A 15,412-nucleotide genomic window follows, 5' to 3' on the forward strand; every position below is an offset into this window, starting at 1 on the left:
TTATAAGATTTATATTTTAAATATATTTTAGTAATAAATTTTAATAAAATCATATATTTTTCATATTCAATATTTATTTGTTTATAATCGTAATATGATAAATAAAACAAATTTACGCTTGACTCACTTACAGACGTAACATTTCCGGTTTGGGCGTAACATCATCTTCTACGTAGTTAGGTAAGAATAGTTTTTCTTTAGTTAAAAATAAATTTCGGGATTATTTAACAAAATGTAACAAGAAAATTGATATTTAAATTATAAAAATAATGTTTCAATAATATTTGATTACAGATGGCAGAACAGCAAGAAGATATCCACGGATTTTGGACAATCTTGTAGCATTTGCTGATGCATAGCCTATTTTCGACAGAGCATAGGGCCACATCGTTTTTGTGTATAGGAAATGTTAAATTTCTTATACACAGCTGTGATCATATATTTTCCATAAAAAGGATTTAATTAATAATCAAATGTGAGTGGCTTTTCTGTCGTTCAAAAAAGCCGAAGTATATTATATATTTTTTCAACAATTTTTGATTGGAATCGATTCTAATATTGTTTGTTCAGTAGATTACTACTATATACTATATAGTTTTACATATATTTCTTAAAGAAATATATATAATAAAAATAGAAGAAATTTAATGTAAAAATATTTAAGGCTTAAAGTAAGGTGATATAAGCAATAATGTATTAGTGATACAAGTTGGGAATGTCTGGTTTTTATAATAGAAATTGCATGCAAGCTATTTATTATATTTTAAATTTGCACGAGTGATAATTGGATATTATTAAAGCATTATTAAAAGTGTTAGTGATTGCCTATAAATAAAATAATTTTGGCAAAATTCTAGCACAAATGAACAGTCATGGTGTGCTAAAAATAACAATTATTTGGTGACGTCAGTGACATGGGGTGGGATCGCTATAATTATTGGTTGATGTTAAAGAAAATTTTAAACGTGATTGGTTGATTGTGTAACCATTCTGGGTGGGATATGCGCGTAGATATTGCGCAGTAGGAAATCCGCCAGTTGACCATCGAGTGATCGCCGTTAACCGAGGAGCTTACATTTTAGATTAATAGTTTTCCCACTTATAACTTTTATTCCTCAATTTTAATATTTAAAGTTACCTCTTCTTAGGGAATGAAAAGAAATATTGAAACTATATTGAACTCATTAAAATAGAAAAAATTTATCATAACTCTTTTAATTAATACTTGCGATTTGTGATATAAATGATTTGTATAGTATGATAAAAGGATAATGAGGATAGCAAAACAATTTAAAAATTTTATATTTGCGAACGATTATCTGTGTAAATATATTTAGGCTTAGGTAATTTTTAATGAAATTTTTATGTTCATGGATAAATAACTTAATAGCTATATTTTATGTGCGTGAAAAAATTCGACAATATGGCGGTATCGTGTACGTTTATCTTTGAAAAAGTACATCATTTCTACCCATTAAAAAAACGAATATTTCTGTGTTTTATTACAGATTTACGTCATGATCCTATGATTGTACTCCAATATGCGTTAAAAATATCATCAAAATGGTAAGTCATGTTATTTTTTAAAATTCACTTATACTTTTTCTTCGTAAATTTTTTGAGAGAGGGCGCCATATACGAGAAATTACGACAAATATAATGGAAGGGGAAAGCGGTAGGATCAATAACCTTCGTTCATATGACCTCATATCCTATTTCTGGCGTCATCAACTTTTAATGATCGTACAAAATGAGCATTTATATAGTTTTATGAAAGTTTTTATAAAACTAATGTAATATATTTGAATACTGATATTAAACAAAATGGGGAAGGTAAATGATCTTTGCGCTTTTCTTTTATATGCGATGTTATGTGATGATATTTTACTTAATATTTAAATGTTTACTTATTATTTTGACCATATTCTACTACTAATATGCAATTTATAATTATATAATAAAAATAATTCACATATAAAATAATAAATATATTAGTTTTAAAAATTGTTTTATAGTAAAGGTTAAATTTGCATAAATACTTTAATAATGTTTTTGAAATTACATATTGCAAAAATTGATAATTATATAAATTGATAATAAAAATTGAAATAAAAATTAATTTAACTTTTTACTGATATATCAGACTATCATTTTATTAAATCATTGAAAAATAGACTAATTTCAATTTGATTGAGATTCAACTTTTTTATATTATTCTACATAACCTTATTTTATATAAAAACTTGAAATATGTGATGTATTCTTGCATGTACTTTTTCAGCCACGTATAGATCCTCTATCTTTATTGAAATGTCTTAGTGTTTTATTGGGGCCAACTGGAGGTATAAAAAGTAAAGAAGAAGTTCATCGGTTGGCTAGTTTGATGACAAAATTTTCCAAAAAACTTGTTTCAAAATGCATTTATATACAAATATTGAAAACTACAAATACAGATTTACTTAGTCAGTAAGTATAAACTTTTTTCTAATTAATTATTTATTTGCATTTGAAACTTATATATTTAAAACTTATACTTCTATATATTTAACTTCTATATGTAACATATATTTAAAACTTATACTTCTATAAAGAAAAATTTGTATAATTGCATATTAAAATACATAAATATTTATATTTTATACAAAATATTTATGTAAAATTTAAAATGTATGCTAGAGTAAAAAAGGAACTCAGAACCATTGGACAGTTTCATTGATAAATTGTACTCACTGATGAGAGTTCTATAAAATATTATTTAAAGATATTTTTGAAACAAGTCATTTATAATAGAATAATTTATAATTTTATTTTTATTTGTTTATTTATTTAGATTTATGGGTGCTGGAGGATGGAATCTCATACATATGTGGCTTACAGATGGTATTCTTGCAAAAAATTGGGCTTTAATTCAAGAACTTCTAGAACTTTTATTATTATGCCCAGTAGATATAGAAAGATTAAAAAGCAACAATTGTCCAAAATTAATAAAAGGTCTATCAAAAGAAGGTAGTCATCAAGGTGTTAGAGTGTTAGCTAGTCGATTAGTTGAACAATGGTTAAAAATAGTGAAAGGGGAAGCTGCACCAAATTCTGTACCAGCACAAATCATGACTATTCCAGTACAAACTACAGGAATTCTGGGACAAAGTTTGGTATCTCAGTCAGCACAACAGCAACAGTATTCAATTCATTGTGGTATCCAACAAGTCCCAGAGGGTACAGAAAATGCAACAGTTCAAGTGCAAGATTTACAATTTATTTCAAATTCCACATCAACTATTGCAGTATCTCACATTCATCATCATCAGCAGCAACAGCAGCAGCAGCAGCAACAACAACAACAACAACAATTATCACCACCACCACCACCACCACCACCACCACCACCACCACAAGAACAACAACAGGTACAAGAGAGAACAACTGTGCAACCTTTACAATTGCAAGTTGTTAGTAAACCACAACAGATGCAGATACAACAACATTTATCATCACAATCAAAAAAACCTGCCTTTGTTGTGGTATCTACATCTTCACAATCTCCAGTTCCTGTGTATAAAATTACAATTCGTGAAGGTAAACAAATTCTTACAAAAGTGGAGACAGATGCTTCTAATATTAATAGTGTTTTAAATACAAATAGTACAAATGTAGATGTTAATGGAGATATTGTGGAGAATACTCTTCCTGTGAAACAAACTCCTGAGGAAGTAGCATCTACAGAACTTAGTGATGGTGTAGTTAGTGGTCAAGATTGTGAAAAAAACATTGCACAATCTGAAAAATTAGACCAAGTTTCAAGTGAAGTGAAACAAACTATTGTAGATTCCACAGATAGTCCTGATGTGGAACTTATTAAAAATAAAGAAAGCAAAGACATTAAAGATCTTAAAGACAATACTAATAGTGAAAGTAGTAAATCTAGTAATAAAGAAAATCGAGACTCTTCTAAAAAAGATGACAAAAAATCTAGTTCAGATAAGAAAGGTCATCATAGTTCATCTTCATCCTCCAAAAGTTCTTCTAAACATACTTCAAGTTCCAGTTCACATCGTTCTAGTTCCACATCTTATAAATCTAGTAGTCATCGCTCTAGTTCTAGTAGTAGTTCAAAAAGTTCTAATTCCAAGGATAAGTCTTCCAAGGACAAAGAAAAACATCATTCATCTAATTCATCTAGTAAACATAATTCTAGTAAAAGTAAATCTGATAAAGAACGGGAAAAGGAAAAACAGAAGAAAGATCAAGCAGAAAAAGATAAAGCAACATTAGAAAAGATTCAAGGACAAGCATTAAGTTCGAAATTCGGAAAAATACCCAAAAAGAAGTCGGAAGAGGAAAAATTAGGCGATGCAACTGTAAGAAAATCATCAACAGACTCTCGGGATAGTTCTAAAGAAAATAAGACTGATTCAAAGAAAGTTGTTGCAGTACCAGAAAAGAAGAACATTTCTATTTCCATTGAGAGTAGAAAAAATTCTCAAGATTCTACAATGCGGCCAAAGACTGTGAAAACATTTAACTCTAAATTCAGATCAACGGGTTTGGAGGAAGAAGTAAAACCTCCACCACCAAGATCAGCAAAAAAATTACATCCCATCATTGATAAAAAAGTCATGCCACAAAAATTACCTGCCTTGAAAAGACCATCCCCACTTCGAGAATCTATTTCATCAACAGATAAACGAACTAAATTATCATTGGAATCACCAACTACACCTCCGAGTGAAGAAAAAAAGGGAGGCATCAAATTAATACCACCAAAACCAAAACGTAAGTATTACATAGTATCTCAAATACTATATTTAATTTTGTACTAAATTTTTTTTGAAATATTGAAATATAATGTGTATATTTATTTTTTTTTTATAACAAATTCAATTTGAATTCTTTAGGGAGAAAATATATATACTGTCTTAAACTTTTATAAAATACTAATGTTCAAAGATTAGATATGTAATTAAAACTTAAACTATACATTTATATTTCATAAATATATTATTTTTAAAGAATTTTAGCATTTATCAGAGTATTTATCACTATCTCTCATTGAGTAAGAATAATTTAAAATTGATTATAGTTAATATTATATTAAATTAATTTATGATTATGTTTTTATATAATTTTTATAAATTAATTTATTTTGTATTATCTTTTTAATTTTTTTAATTTCCGTTTTATTCTTAAGATATAAAGAGATATAAAAAATATTAAATATTATAATAAAATTATTAAGTCAAAAATTTATATATGTATGTATACACATGATAATTTTTGATAAAAAAATAAGAGTTTAAAAATAATAATTTTTTTTTTAAAAATAAAAATTTATTTAATAAATAAAAATTTCATTTTATTAATTTCAACTGGTCTTTGAACACTAGTTTTTTTAATTATACAAGCAATTACTAACTTCTTAATATTGAGTTTACAGGTGATTGGCTCCAGGAGAAATACGAACAAACTGTATACCTTACACATTACGTGAACATTATTATTTTATTTAATTCGATAAAATTTGCATAGATTTTTTATTTCATTAATCTACGGTTTTTTTCAGGCATATTATTTTAGTTTATAGTATATATTAAAACCCTATATTACTTTCCTAAAAGTTATTAAGAATATTATAGAAGTTAAAAGAAAATCTATATCAATTGACCCACGTGGAAATGGATCGAGCGGATCTTATGCTTGCCTCGATAATTAACGTCATATTAGAAGAATGAAGAACATTAGGATTGGCTCTTTCAGCATCGATTTATTTCCTATATTAAGAAGATTCAGCAGGTAATCTTCGATAAAGTATTAATTAAATCGTATGTATAAAATGTCTTAAAATTAGTGCTATATGGTAAAAAATAGAGTCGAATATTTTTAACAATTAATAATTGAAAGTAACCGTGCAGTTTCTTTTAAAAATTACTCGGATAAAGAAAAGGTGTGTTTTATATCGATATAATTTTCGGGGTGTGTGTTTTACCGTTCTTCGTCGAACGATACACCTGATAGAAGTCACCATGGATGTTACTAATCTACTTAGGTAAGGAAACAAACCAACTCTTGTCTGTCCATACTTCTTCCCTTGTACATGTACACCCTATAAGCATTTAAATAAATTGATCAGAAATCTGGAAATATTTAACTCTTGGGTTTCTGCTATACATCTTGCTCACTGAATGTTTGATAAAGCAAACACTCATATCGTGAGTCCATCCAGATTTCCATCCTCTCGGTGACTAATCGCACAAGTCTAAAGTGCAAATAAAATTAGAACTCTTGAAATGGTATCGCATATCAATAATTTTTAAATAATAATATTATAAAGGTAAAATATTTAAAAGATGAGTTTTATTTTTACTAAAAAATTATGAAGATTTCGGATTCTAAAGAATATAATAATGTAGATATTCAAGCTTATTTGTAAAATCATTTTTAGTTTTTAATATTTAGTAATCCTTGTATGTATTTGTATTATGTTTGAAAAATTATTATATATCTTTTTCATTTAATATTGTAATACCATTTCGAGTGTTACAAGGGAAAAAATTCTTCTCAGTAATGTTATTTTTCAATTTTGTATCATTGTTTAGTTCACAGTGGATTTGCAGAATGATTCGAATATGTTCGTGCGTTCATCAGAGAGAATTGAAATTTGCAATGGGCACACAGTCCCAAGATATCCTTATGAAAATGAGAAAGAATAAGAGTGTGTGTGTGTGTGAGAGAGAGAGAGAGAGGAGAGAGAGAAGAGAGAAAGAATACATAAACAAGTGTGAAAGAGCAAGAGCAAGAGGAGGAGGGAGATTGAAAGAATGAAATGGAAAGTACGAAAGAATAAATAGTATGTATGAATGAATAGATGAAAGTGAGAAAAATATGGCACGACATTCAAAGAAAGTTGATTTAAAAAAAAAAAAAAAAAAAAAAAAAAAAAAAAAAAAAAAAAAAAAAAAAAAAAAAAAGAATGCAGAATTTCGTGGAATGAAAGCATTTTTGAAATTGCATGAAATACAACGCTGCGTATCGACTCGACGTCTTCGAGCAAGCTGCCCCTTAGGATCAACGGGTCTCTTCTTACGACAGATAATCGTCTAATTGCAATGACAACGTCGACATGGCGAAGAAGTCTTCTTCCTTGCCAGTAATCGCGGATTAACAATCGGGTGAAAAGTACAATACTGGAACAAGAGAAAAGTATAAAGAAGAAAGCAGGAAAAACGAAACGCGGACGTCTGTTATATTATGCTCGTCATTGATTCAAGCAAATTGTTATCTTTTTAAAATATTCTTTCGAGTTCATATTTTTTAAAATAATATAATTTTAATTGAGTAAAAAAAAAAATCTGAGGTAGGAGCGTCTTTGTATATTTAAACTTTTCTGCATAATAATTTGCAAAAATATCCTCAATCGTATTTTTTTGTTTTGGTTGTAAAGAATTTATTTCATAATTAAAAAGATAAAACAGAGCACGATTAATTTTATATTTATCTATTTATTTGAAAAAGTAAAAAGCATTTATATCATATAAGTGCATTTTAAAATTTTGTCATTTTAAGTCGCTAAATATTATATTAATAGTAAATTAATAGTAAAGGTAGTATTTGAAAATTATTTATTTGAATTGGACGCGTGAAGGAGGATGGGCGGTTAACGACGGAGTTGCGCAACGGCGCACTTCTTGGTGTGCTCGGTGGACTACTGAGGCCGATGTTTTTGCGATAGTCTTTATATCGGCACTCGTGTATGGGGTCAGATTCTGTTTCTCGTAGCAGTTGCATTACGTTCACATAGTATATTAACCATTCAACATATTTAAGTCCGCGCCATTCGTGGACATGCTCGTCATGTGGTATTTACCTCACTTATATTTGAATTTGAAAAAGCGATCGACTAAAAATAAAATCAAAAATCATTACATATTATTCAAGTTAATATTTACAAATTCATTTTTTGTTTATCGAAATATGCTTTTTTATACAGAAAATATTTTTTTCGTTTAATAAATGTTTTCTTTCAATTTATAGTATACAAAACATTAATTAAAAAAAATATGCCGTTTTTATTTATAATAATTTTTATGCTACTTATTAAAATATAATAAAACAAAATAGTTATACTAATTTTAAGGTACATATAATTTTAACTTGCATATTGCTTACATTTAAATTGTTATTTATTACTATATTTATATTGATAAATATTTAGCCTTTGATTGAATCGTAAATGATTACATATTCATTTTTATATAAATTATTATATTTTTATATAAAGTAGAATACAAAATGGTATCTTTATTTAGTATCGTTACTTTAAAGATGAAAATAAATTTATATTTTTAATTTATTTGTGCATACGCGCAAAGAATAGAAAATTATTGTTAATGAATTGCGTAAAATCTTAATAATTTTCGACAAAAAAATTAGTATGTATTATTCGATCAAAAAAAACTTACTTTTACAAACGAAATGAAATGTTATCAAAGAAAATGCGTCTCGATTGTTGCGTACATATAATACATTAAGAGCACGCTTACAATTTGAAACATTTTTAAAATGAAGTAAATTATTTGAGAATGAATCAAAGGTTTATGGAAATAAAATTAAAAGCCGTATAATTAAAACCCGCATATTATTCCCCAGTTTACTATTATCACTTTTATCGAATACATTCTAAAAACATTTATATAATTATCAATATGACTTATCGACTTGATATATATTTCTTAGATTTTCTTTCTACGTATATAATAATTTTTGTTATTATTATACAATTATTAAATTTTTATTCGACATCAGTTTATTATACATGAAAGAATAACAAATTTTTTAAGTAAATTCGTTTAATAATAAACTTTCGTACTTTTTACAGCTATTGAGTATCATGTAACGAACATGCAAATACATAAATTTGAATTTAAAAATCTAAAAAATTCAAAAAATAGTAAACAAAATATTAAATATATAAAACTTTTATTCTTATGCATTAAAAATAATAAATAAAAGAAATAATATATGTAATAATTAATCTTAATATATGTAATTACAATCTTTTATATAATTAATGAAAAATAATAAATTATATTTAATTTATTGCATCGTTAAAAAATATAAAAAAATTTTAATTTAAATATATTTTTTCATTTAAAATAATTTTTTACTAATATTTAAAGGAAAATAATGTAATAAGAAAATATAATATAATATATGTTCTAAATTTACAATTTTACTTAAATTAATTTATTTACATTCTTAATTTTTTGATATTATCAATTTAAAATGATAGAACTAATATATACGAATTTATTCTTTCTTTTAAATCTGAAGTTACGAATAAATGAAATAATTCAGCATGTAGAAAATAATTGATCTATTAGTAAATTTATCGATTCGTTCATTATAAAAATCAAATGATATAACTTATAATTATATTTATAAATGCGTAATTTAAAATATTTAATTTTATTATGTTTAATATTAAACATAGAATTATGTAAAAAATTCTTTTTATTAATAAATCATAGCGACTTCGTTCTTTTAATATTATTTTAAAATAAAATATTTTATATTATTAAAAAACAGTAATTATATTTTTGTTACAGATGCATTATGGATATCCTTCTTAGTCATTTTTTATCTAATATTTATTACCAGTATTATTTGCTTATAGATCTATCATGGAACAAGGAATTTACTTCTATCTTCATGCAGTTTTATAAAGTTATAAGTTCTTTTTCTTTCCAGGTGATGGAATTTTATATGGATTAATGCAGACTTATACAATTAAATATTGAACAACTGAATATTTATTTTACAGGATTACATTACTATAAATATAATTATGATTTTTTCTCATCATTAATCGAGTAAAGATAGAATTTTTGTCTTTCGTAATTGTAGCATCAAAAATTACTTAAAAATTATTTATAAAATACATTATTTATTAATTAATAATCAATAATTCTATAATTTGTATTTTTGATTTTTAAAAACTGAATATCTAATACAAATATTTTATTATGTAGATATATTAAGACGGTATTAATCTTTTCTCCCTATTTAATAATAGTAAAATATTTTACTACTTTTAATAATTTTGGTATATAAATTTTTTTTATTTTACTTATAAATATTTATTGCATTTTTTTTACAGCAATGGTTTTGCAAGAAAGTGATATGTTTATGGATGCTTTGACCGCATCAACGAAAAGTAAAGAACCGAGAAAGAGAAAACGAAGAACATCTATCACGAAAGATGGTCCCACGGAAGCTAAGAAACAAGAAACTGCCAATAGTGATAATCGTGATATTACACCTCCACCTACTTCACCACCAAGTGCCGATGAAAAATCACCCGTTGTTGTCAAGCCTAATTTTAAAGTACATATAATTATAATGCATTAATGATGAAAATTAATATATGTCTTATATAACTATAAAAAAATTTTTTTTTAAGTTTTATCAAGATACGTTAGAGACAGATGAAGATAAAGAACAAAAGGAAAAGGAAAATTCAGATGAAGATGCGAAAAAAGAGAAAGAAGAAACGATAGACGATCAAAAAGAAAACAGAATATTCAAAACGGATATCGATGATGATGCTAGAAGTAACAGTAAGTCATTTTATTTCCATTTATCAATTTAAATAAATATTTCATTTTAAATATATATATTTCTAAAAAATTTTTTTAAATATTTAATTACTTTTTAGCACCAACACCGGAAGATGATACGGAAGAAAAAACTAATTCTCCGGAAGATATATCTTCTATGTCTGAATCAACGAAGAAAGAAAATATTGGTTCTTATCCAGAAATACGATACGTTGATGGTTTAAGAAGTGTTTTATTACTTCAAAAACGCAAAGGACCAAAGAAAATATTAAAATGGAAAACAGATCTTGAATCAGTGCGTTATTTCGAATTAGATGAAACGGAGAGAGTAAACGTTACGAAAACGTTTACTGATATGAAACAAATGGAGAAACAAAATGAGAGGGAAGCATTCCAGATGGCTAGAAAATTAAGTAAGTTATTAAAATATGATTTCTTTATTGTACTAAATATTAAAAAAGTGATGATTTAAAAAATGATCTTATAGGTAATGAAGACTTAATGGAAGAAAGAACAAGATGGAAACCTTTAATTTCAATTGATTTACCGCCACCTTTAGTAGAGCCTGGAAAAGATAGTAGAGAAAAAGATATTCAATATGCTCGAGAAAAAGGAATATTACAGGCACTATATTTTAATCGAAGCATGTATGTATATACATTAGATTTTTTCTTTATTAAAATTAAATTTAATTATGCATGTGAGACACACAAATATAATTACATATTTGTGTAAGAGTAGGCATGCCATATTAACAGAATAAGAACTTTGAACCATTGGATAGTTTAATATATAAACTATAACTCACTGATGCAAGTTCTACAAAATATATTTAAAAAATATCTTATTATAAAGCAAAGTATTTTATTTGATATATGAATATTTTTAATTTTCAGGATTCCAGATTCTGCTGCAGAGCCCGATGAAGAACGACATCATGTATATAACGAACCTAAAATCATTCCTCTGGATGATCTCACAGGAAATAAGGAAAGTGAGAAAGATTTTACATCTATGCCATGGCCAGAACCAAAACCTCAATTGCAACCTCAAACACCGGCAGTTTCGAACTTTCATTATCCATCATTTTCTCATAATCAACAACCAGTAATGACACCTATGGGTCCTCAAACTTCAATGGGCCCAATACCTCAAATGTCTCAACAAATGATGGGACCTTCTCATATGGGTCCAATGGGTCCTGAAATGGGTGGTCCAATGTCTACTGGAGGAGGAGGAGCAGGAGGAGGAGGTGGATGGAGAACTGGAGATGGAAAAGTTGTTGTACCTGATGGAATGGGAATGAATCCAATGGGAAATATACCAAATGCATTTCCACCAGGAATGGAAGGTGGTCCAATGGTACCACCTGGAATGATGGGACCGCCACCTATGTATAATCAACAACAAGAAGGTTATGGTATAATGGGTCCAGAAGATATAGGATTCAATAATATGAATCCAAATAATTTTCAAGGACCTCCTGGTCCATTATATGGTCCTGGACCTAACTTCCAAGGTCCTAGAGGTGCTGGTCCAATGCATGGTAGAGGTAGAGGTGTTCCTGGACCTGGTTGGTATAGAGGTGGTGGAGGACCTCCTGGAAGAGGTGGATGGAGAGGAGGTGGTGGTGGATGGAGGGGAAATGGAAAACAACCACCTGTGTGCCGACAATTTTCAAAAAATGGTTATTGTCGAGTCGGTGACAAATGTCAATATTTACATCCTGGAGTGAATTGTCCACCATTTTGAAATAATTTAAAATAATGAATAATTTGAAATTTTCATAGTAGTGTAACATAAACATTCATTCTATTTGATATGAATCAATAGGAATGAATGGACTACTGAAATCATATTAGACACAAGCTCACATTAGCTAAAAAATTTAATAATGTGCAATCTTTTATTAAATAATGCAAAGAATTAAGCACATGATATTTACACTTATATTTTCACGAGATTTAAACTATTTAATTTAATATTCGATAATTTTCAATTTATTTGCATCATATAATACGAAAGATAAATATTATAAAAAGAAAGCATAATAAATTTATTTTTCGTGAAATGTACTTGCAGATTTTCAAGATTGAAAACTGCTTTAAATCTAAAATGACAATGAAAGAAAAACAATAGGTTCATCGGCTGCTGGACGGCAAGAGGTTCCTACATATTACTTTTTATTATAATTTCGAATAGATATTTTAGAAAAAATTTGAAGGAAAAAATACTTTTATTTACTTCCAAAATGTATTAAAAATTATGGCACTTCACATAAAATGATATCTCGATTAATATGTCTTCCCTTTACGTTCGCGGTTTACAAATAGTAGCCACTGCCGAAAGTATGGTTGATGTAATCAAAAAAATAGAATCGTTGCAAGTTTTAATCTTATTGGCATGACGAATAGAGTGATTTCAAATGATATGACACTAGTAAGCAGGAAGTGCAAATTCCAATTTAATAAGCATTTGTCTTTCCGATTGCCAGTTGGGTGTTTTATCGCTTTCTACATACTAATGAATATATGTAATTAAAATGCTGTTAAAATGAATTAAGCGTAATATAACAATGGAACATCATAACACCAAAAGTTCAAATAATGATTTAAGTAACTTTTTATTAAATTAAAATATTTAATCGTGTATGTAGATTGATTGTAAATATTATAATTGTATCATTTGTATAAAACGTCGCTAGCTCTAATAACAAGAGACTGTTTTAGGCTTAAATAATATGTAATAATATAAAAGAAAGCAAGAATTTTTAGTAAAAATGTATGATTTGAACTAGTTAAATGCAAAAAGATCTAATATTTATAGAGTATATTTTCACATACAAGTTTGAATATGTGCTCTATGAAATAGATCACTGATATATTATTGTATTAAATATTTTTTACGAATTAAGGGTAGTGGTTATCTTTTGTATATGATTGATCGTTATGTTTGTATATAACATTGATTGTTGTATAAGAGCTGCTTGATGGAATACATGAATCACACCTATTTTCTAAAATATGCTGCATTATATCAATGCTTCCTTTATGACTTCTTTATACATTTTATTTTCTTCTCGTATTTTTAAATATTACTATTTATCTTTTCAATTTTATATAAAGCCATTGTTTTTATGTTTATAGTTATCTATTTTATTAATAATATATAATTTTTTCAAAAGCGTTAACAATTAATGTTTAAATAATAAGTTATTAATAATTTTATAATCTACATTAATATAATGTATTATATAAAGTTTAATTAAAAAAGAAACATCACAGTATTGAATACTTAATTTATTACATTTAATTAAATAGACTTAGCAAGTGTAATATAGTAATATAGTAAATTTATATTATAATATATGTAATTTTAATTAATATAACTTTAATATTAATTATTCATAAACATTTTAAATATTTTATGAAGGTTTATGGTATAAAAATTTAAATAATAATTAAATAACAAATTATATATATATCATATATATAATATTATATATATGAATATATATATATATATATATATATATGAATTTTTAATTTAATATAATACTCAAATTCATTTAAATTGTTGAGGTGGAGGACCAAAAATACTTCCACTTTGTTTACTTGCAGTCCTAGAAGGAGCAAATCCAAGCATTTTTTGAATATTCTGCAACCAATTTAAATAAAAATTAAAATAAAACATTATGAAATAATAAAATTAAAATAAAAACAAAATATGAAAGAATTTACCTGTCTAATACTCATAGTACATAATATATATAAAAAAATAAATGAACATTCTGTATAGTCATCTCCTGGAAGATTTCTATGTGATAAACCTTGTATCCAACTAATTGGAACAAAAGGCAATCTTGCCACAATTCTACCATCAAAAATGCTATTAAACATACTTAAAAGAGCTGTGAATGCAAATCCAATTGCAAACATTGATTTCATTTTTACAAGAGATAAATCTCTATTATTATTCTTTAATCTTTCTTCTTCTCGTTCAATTTTTTTTTTCTGTTGTTTATCTAATGAATCTCCATGTGCTTCTTTTCTTTTTTCCACTAAAATCAATTAAAAGCAAGAATTTAATTTATTAAAACTATAATTATATATTATATATTAAAACTATATTTAATTTTATTCACAAATGTTTAAATTTAAAGAATTAATATTTTTTAACATAATTTTTATTAAAACTTACATTTTTTACTTTGTTTTTCTATTTCAGCTTTCAATTTTTGATATTTTTCTGTTCTATAAACCATTAACCACGTTAAACCTATTAATATGAAAATAGAAAATATAACCTTAAATATAAAATGACTCACGCATAATATTTGAAGTGTCATTACCTTCTCCTAATAATGCTGTACAAATACTAATAAATACAATTAAAATAGTATCAGCCCACATGATAACAAAAACAATATGAATATTCTTTAAATTATTCAATTATATATATCTTAAAAATACCATTCCTATCTTAACAAACTTGAACAGCTGTGAATGGGAGTAAAATTAATCTTGATTATCTATTATTACATATACGTTAATATTTATTGTAAAATATTTATTTTTAAATTATTTTTATTTATTTATAAAAAATTTAAATATTATTATATATTTTAAATATAATAATCTCTAGAAATAAAAAATTAAAAACATAATTTCTTTATAAAATTTTTATTTCATAATAAATATTTTTTATTACTTAACTTCATTTATAATTAGTTCTTTTCTTTTAAAATTATATTAATAAACAATAAACAATAATTTTAATATATAACTGCAAAAAGATAC

General features: G+C 25.9%; 2 protein-coding genes across 9 annotated transcripts; one reads left to right on the plus strand and one right to left on the minus strand.

The window, feature by feature from the left end:
• Nucleotides 1-124: 124 nt before the first annotated feature.
• Nucleotides 125-13,899, plus strand: PNUTS (Phosphatase 1 nuclear targeting subunit). 7 transcript variants are annotated; one of them, XM_031915091.2, is made up of 10 exons: nt 125-180; nt 295-475; nt 1,509-1,566; nt 2,282-2,466; nt 2,831-4,773; nt 10,154-10,380; nt 10,457-10,613; nt 10,712-11,026; nt 11,101-11,260; nt 11,510-13,899. In XM_031915091.2, the coding sequence occupies exons 3-10, from the start codon at nt 1,564-1,566 to the stop codon at nt 12,363-12,365; spliced, it is 3,846 nt and encodes a 1,281-aa protein (XP_031770951.2). In that variant the 5' UTR covers nt 125-180; nt 295-475; nt 1,509-1,563; the 3' UTR covers nt 12,366-13,899. The 7 variants fall into 7 exon arrangements, with proteins under 7 accessions (XP_031770951.2, XP_086766718.1, XP_086766719.1 ...); XM_086910592.1 differs by having other exon boundaries at nt 128-180; nt 2,320-2,466; XM_086910593.1 differs by lacking the exons at nt 125-180; nt 295-475 and adding an exon at nt 1,014-1,436.
• On the minus strand, nt 13,745-15,127 carry LOC100868125 (calcium load-activated calcium channel). Of its 2 annotated transcripts, XM_086910595.1 has the most exons (5): nt 14,965-15,127; nt 14,814-14,891; nt 14,515-14,673; nt 14,354-14,418; nt 14,048-14,270 (listed from the first exon to the last, which is right to left on the minus strand). In XM_086910595.1, the coding sequence occupies exons 1-5, from the start codon at nt 15,023-15,025 to the stop codon at nt 14,178-14,180; spliced, it is 456 nt and encodes a 151-aa protein (XP_086766721.1). In that variant the 5' UTR covers nt 15,026-15,127; the 3' UTR covers nt 14,048-14,177. The 2 variants fall into 2 exon arrangements, with proteins under 2 accessions (XP_003693469.2, XP_086766721.1); XM_003693421.4 differs by having other exon boundaries at nt 13,745-14,270; nt 14,354-14,673.
• Nucleotides 15,128-15,412: the final 285 nt, after the last annotated feature.

This window comes from Apis florea, unplaced genomic scaffold (genome assembly GCF_048593485.1).
Source record: "Apis florea isolate Af1SG1 unplaced genomic scaffold, ASM4859348v1 contig_3193_pilon, whole genome shotgun sequence".
NCBI lineage: Eukaryota > Metazoa > Arthropoda > Insecta > Hymenoptera > Apidae > Apis > Apis florea.

Excerpts from the sequence above, each read along its gene's own strand:
- PNUTS (XM_086910590.1), top strand. The coding sequence starts at position 1,400 with ATGTGCGTGAAAAAATTCGACAATATGGCGGTATCGT. Across the intron at positions 2,467-2,830 it reads AATACAGATTTACTTAGTCA|ATTTATGGGTGCTGGAGGAT; the intron begins GTAAGTATAAAC and ends TTATTTATTTAG. Across the intron at positions 11,027-11,100 it reads CCAGATGGCTAGAAAATTAA|GTAATGAAGACTTAATGGAA; the intron begins GTAAGTTATTAA and ends ATGATCTTATAG.
- LOC100868125 (XM_003693421.4), bottom strand. The coding sequence starts at position 15,025 with ATGTGGGCTGATACTATTTTAATTGTATTTATTAGTATTTGTACAGCA. Across the intron at positions 14,892-14,964 it reads TACAGCATTATTAGGAGAAG|GTTTAACGTGGTTAATGGTT; the intron begins GTAATGACACTT and ends TCATATTAATAG. Across the intron at positions 14,674-14,813 it reads AGAAAAACAAAGTAAAAAAT|TGGAAAAAAGAAAAGAAGCA; the intron begins GTAAGTTTTAAT and ends AATTGATTTTAG.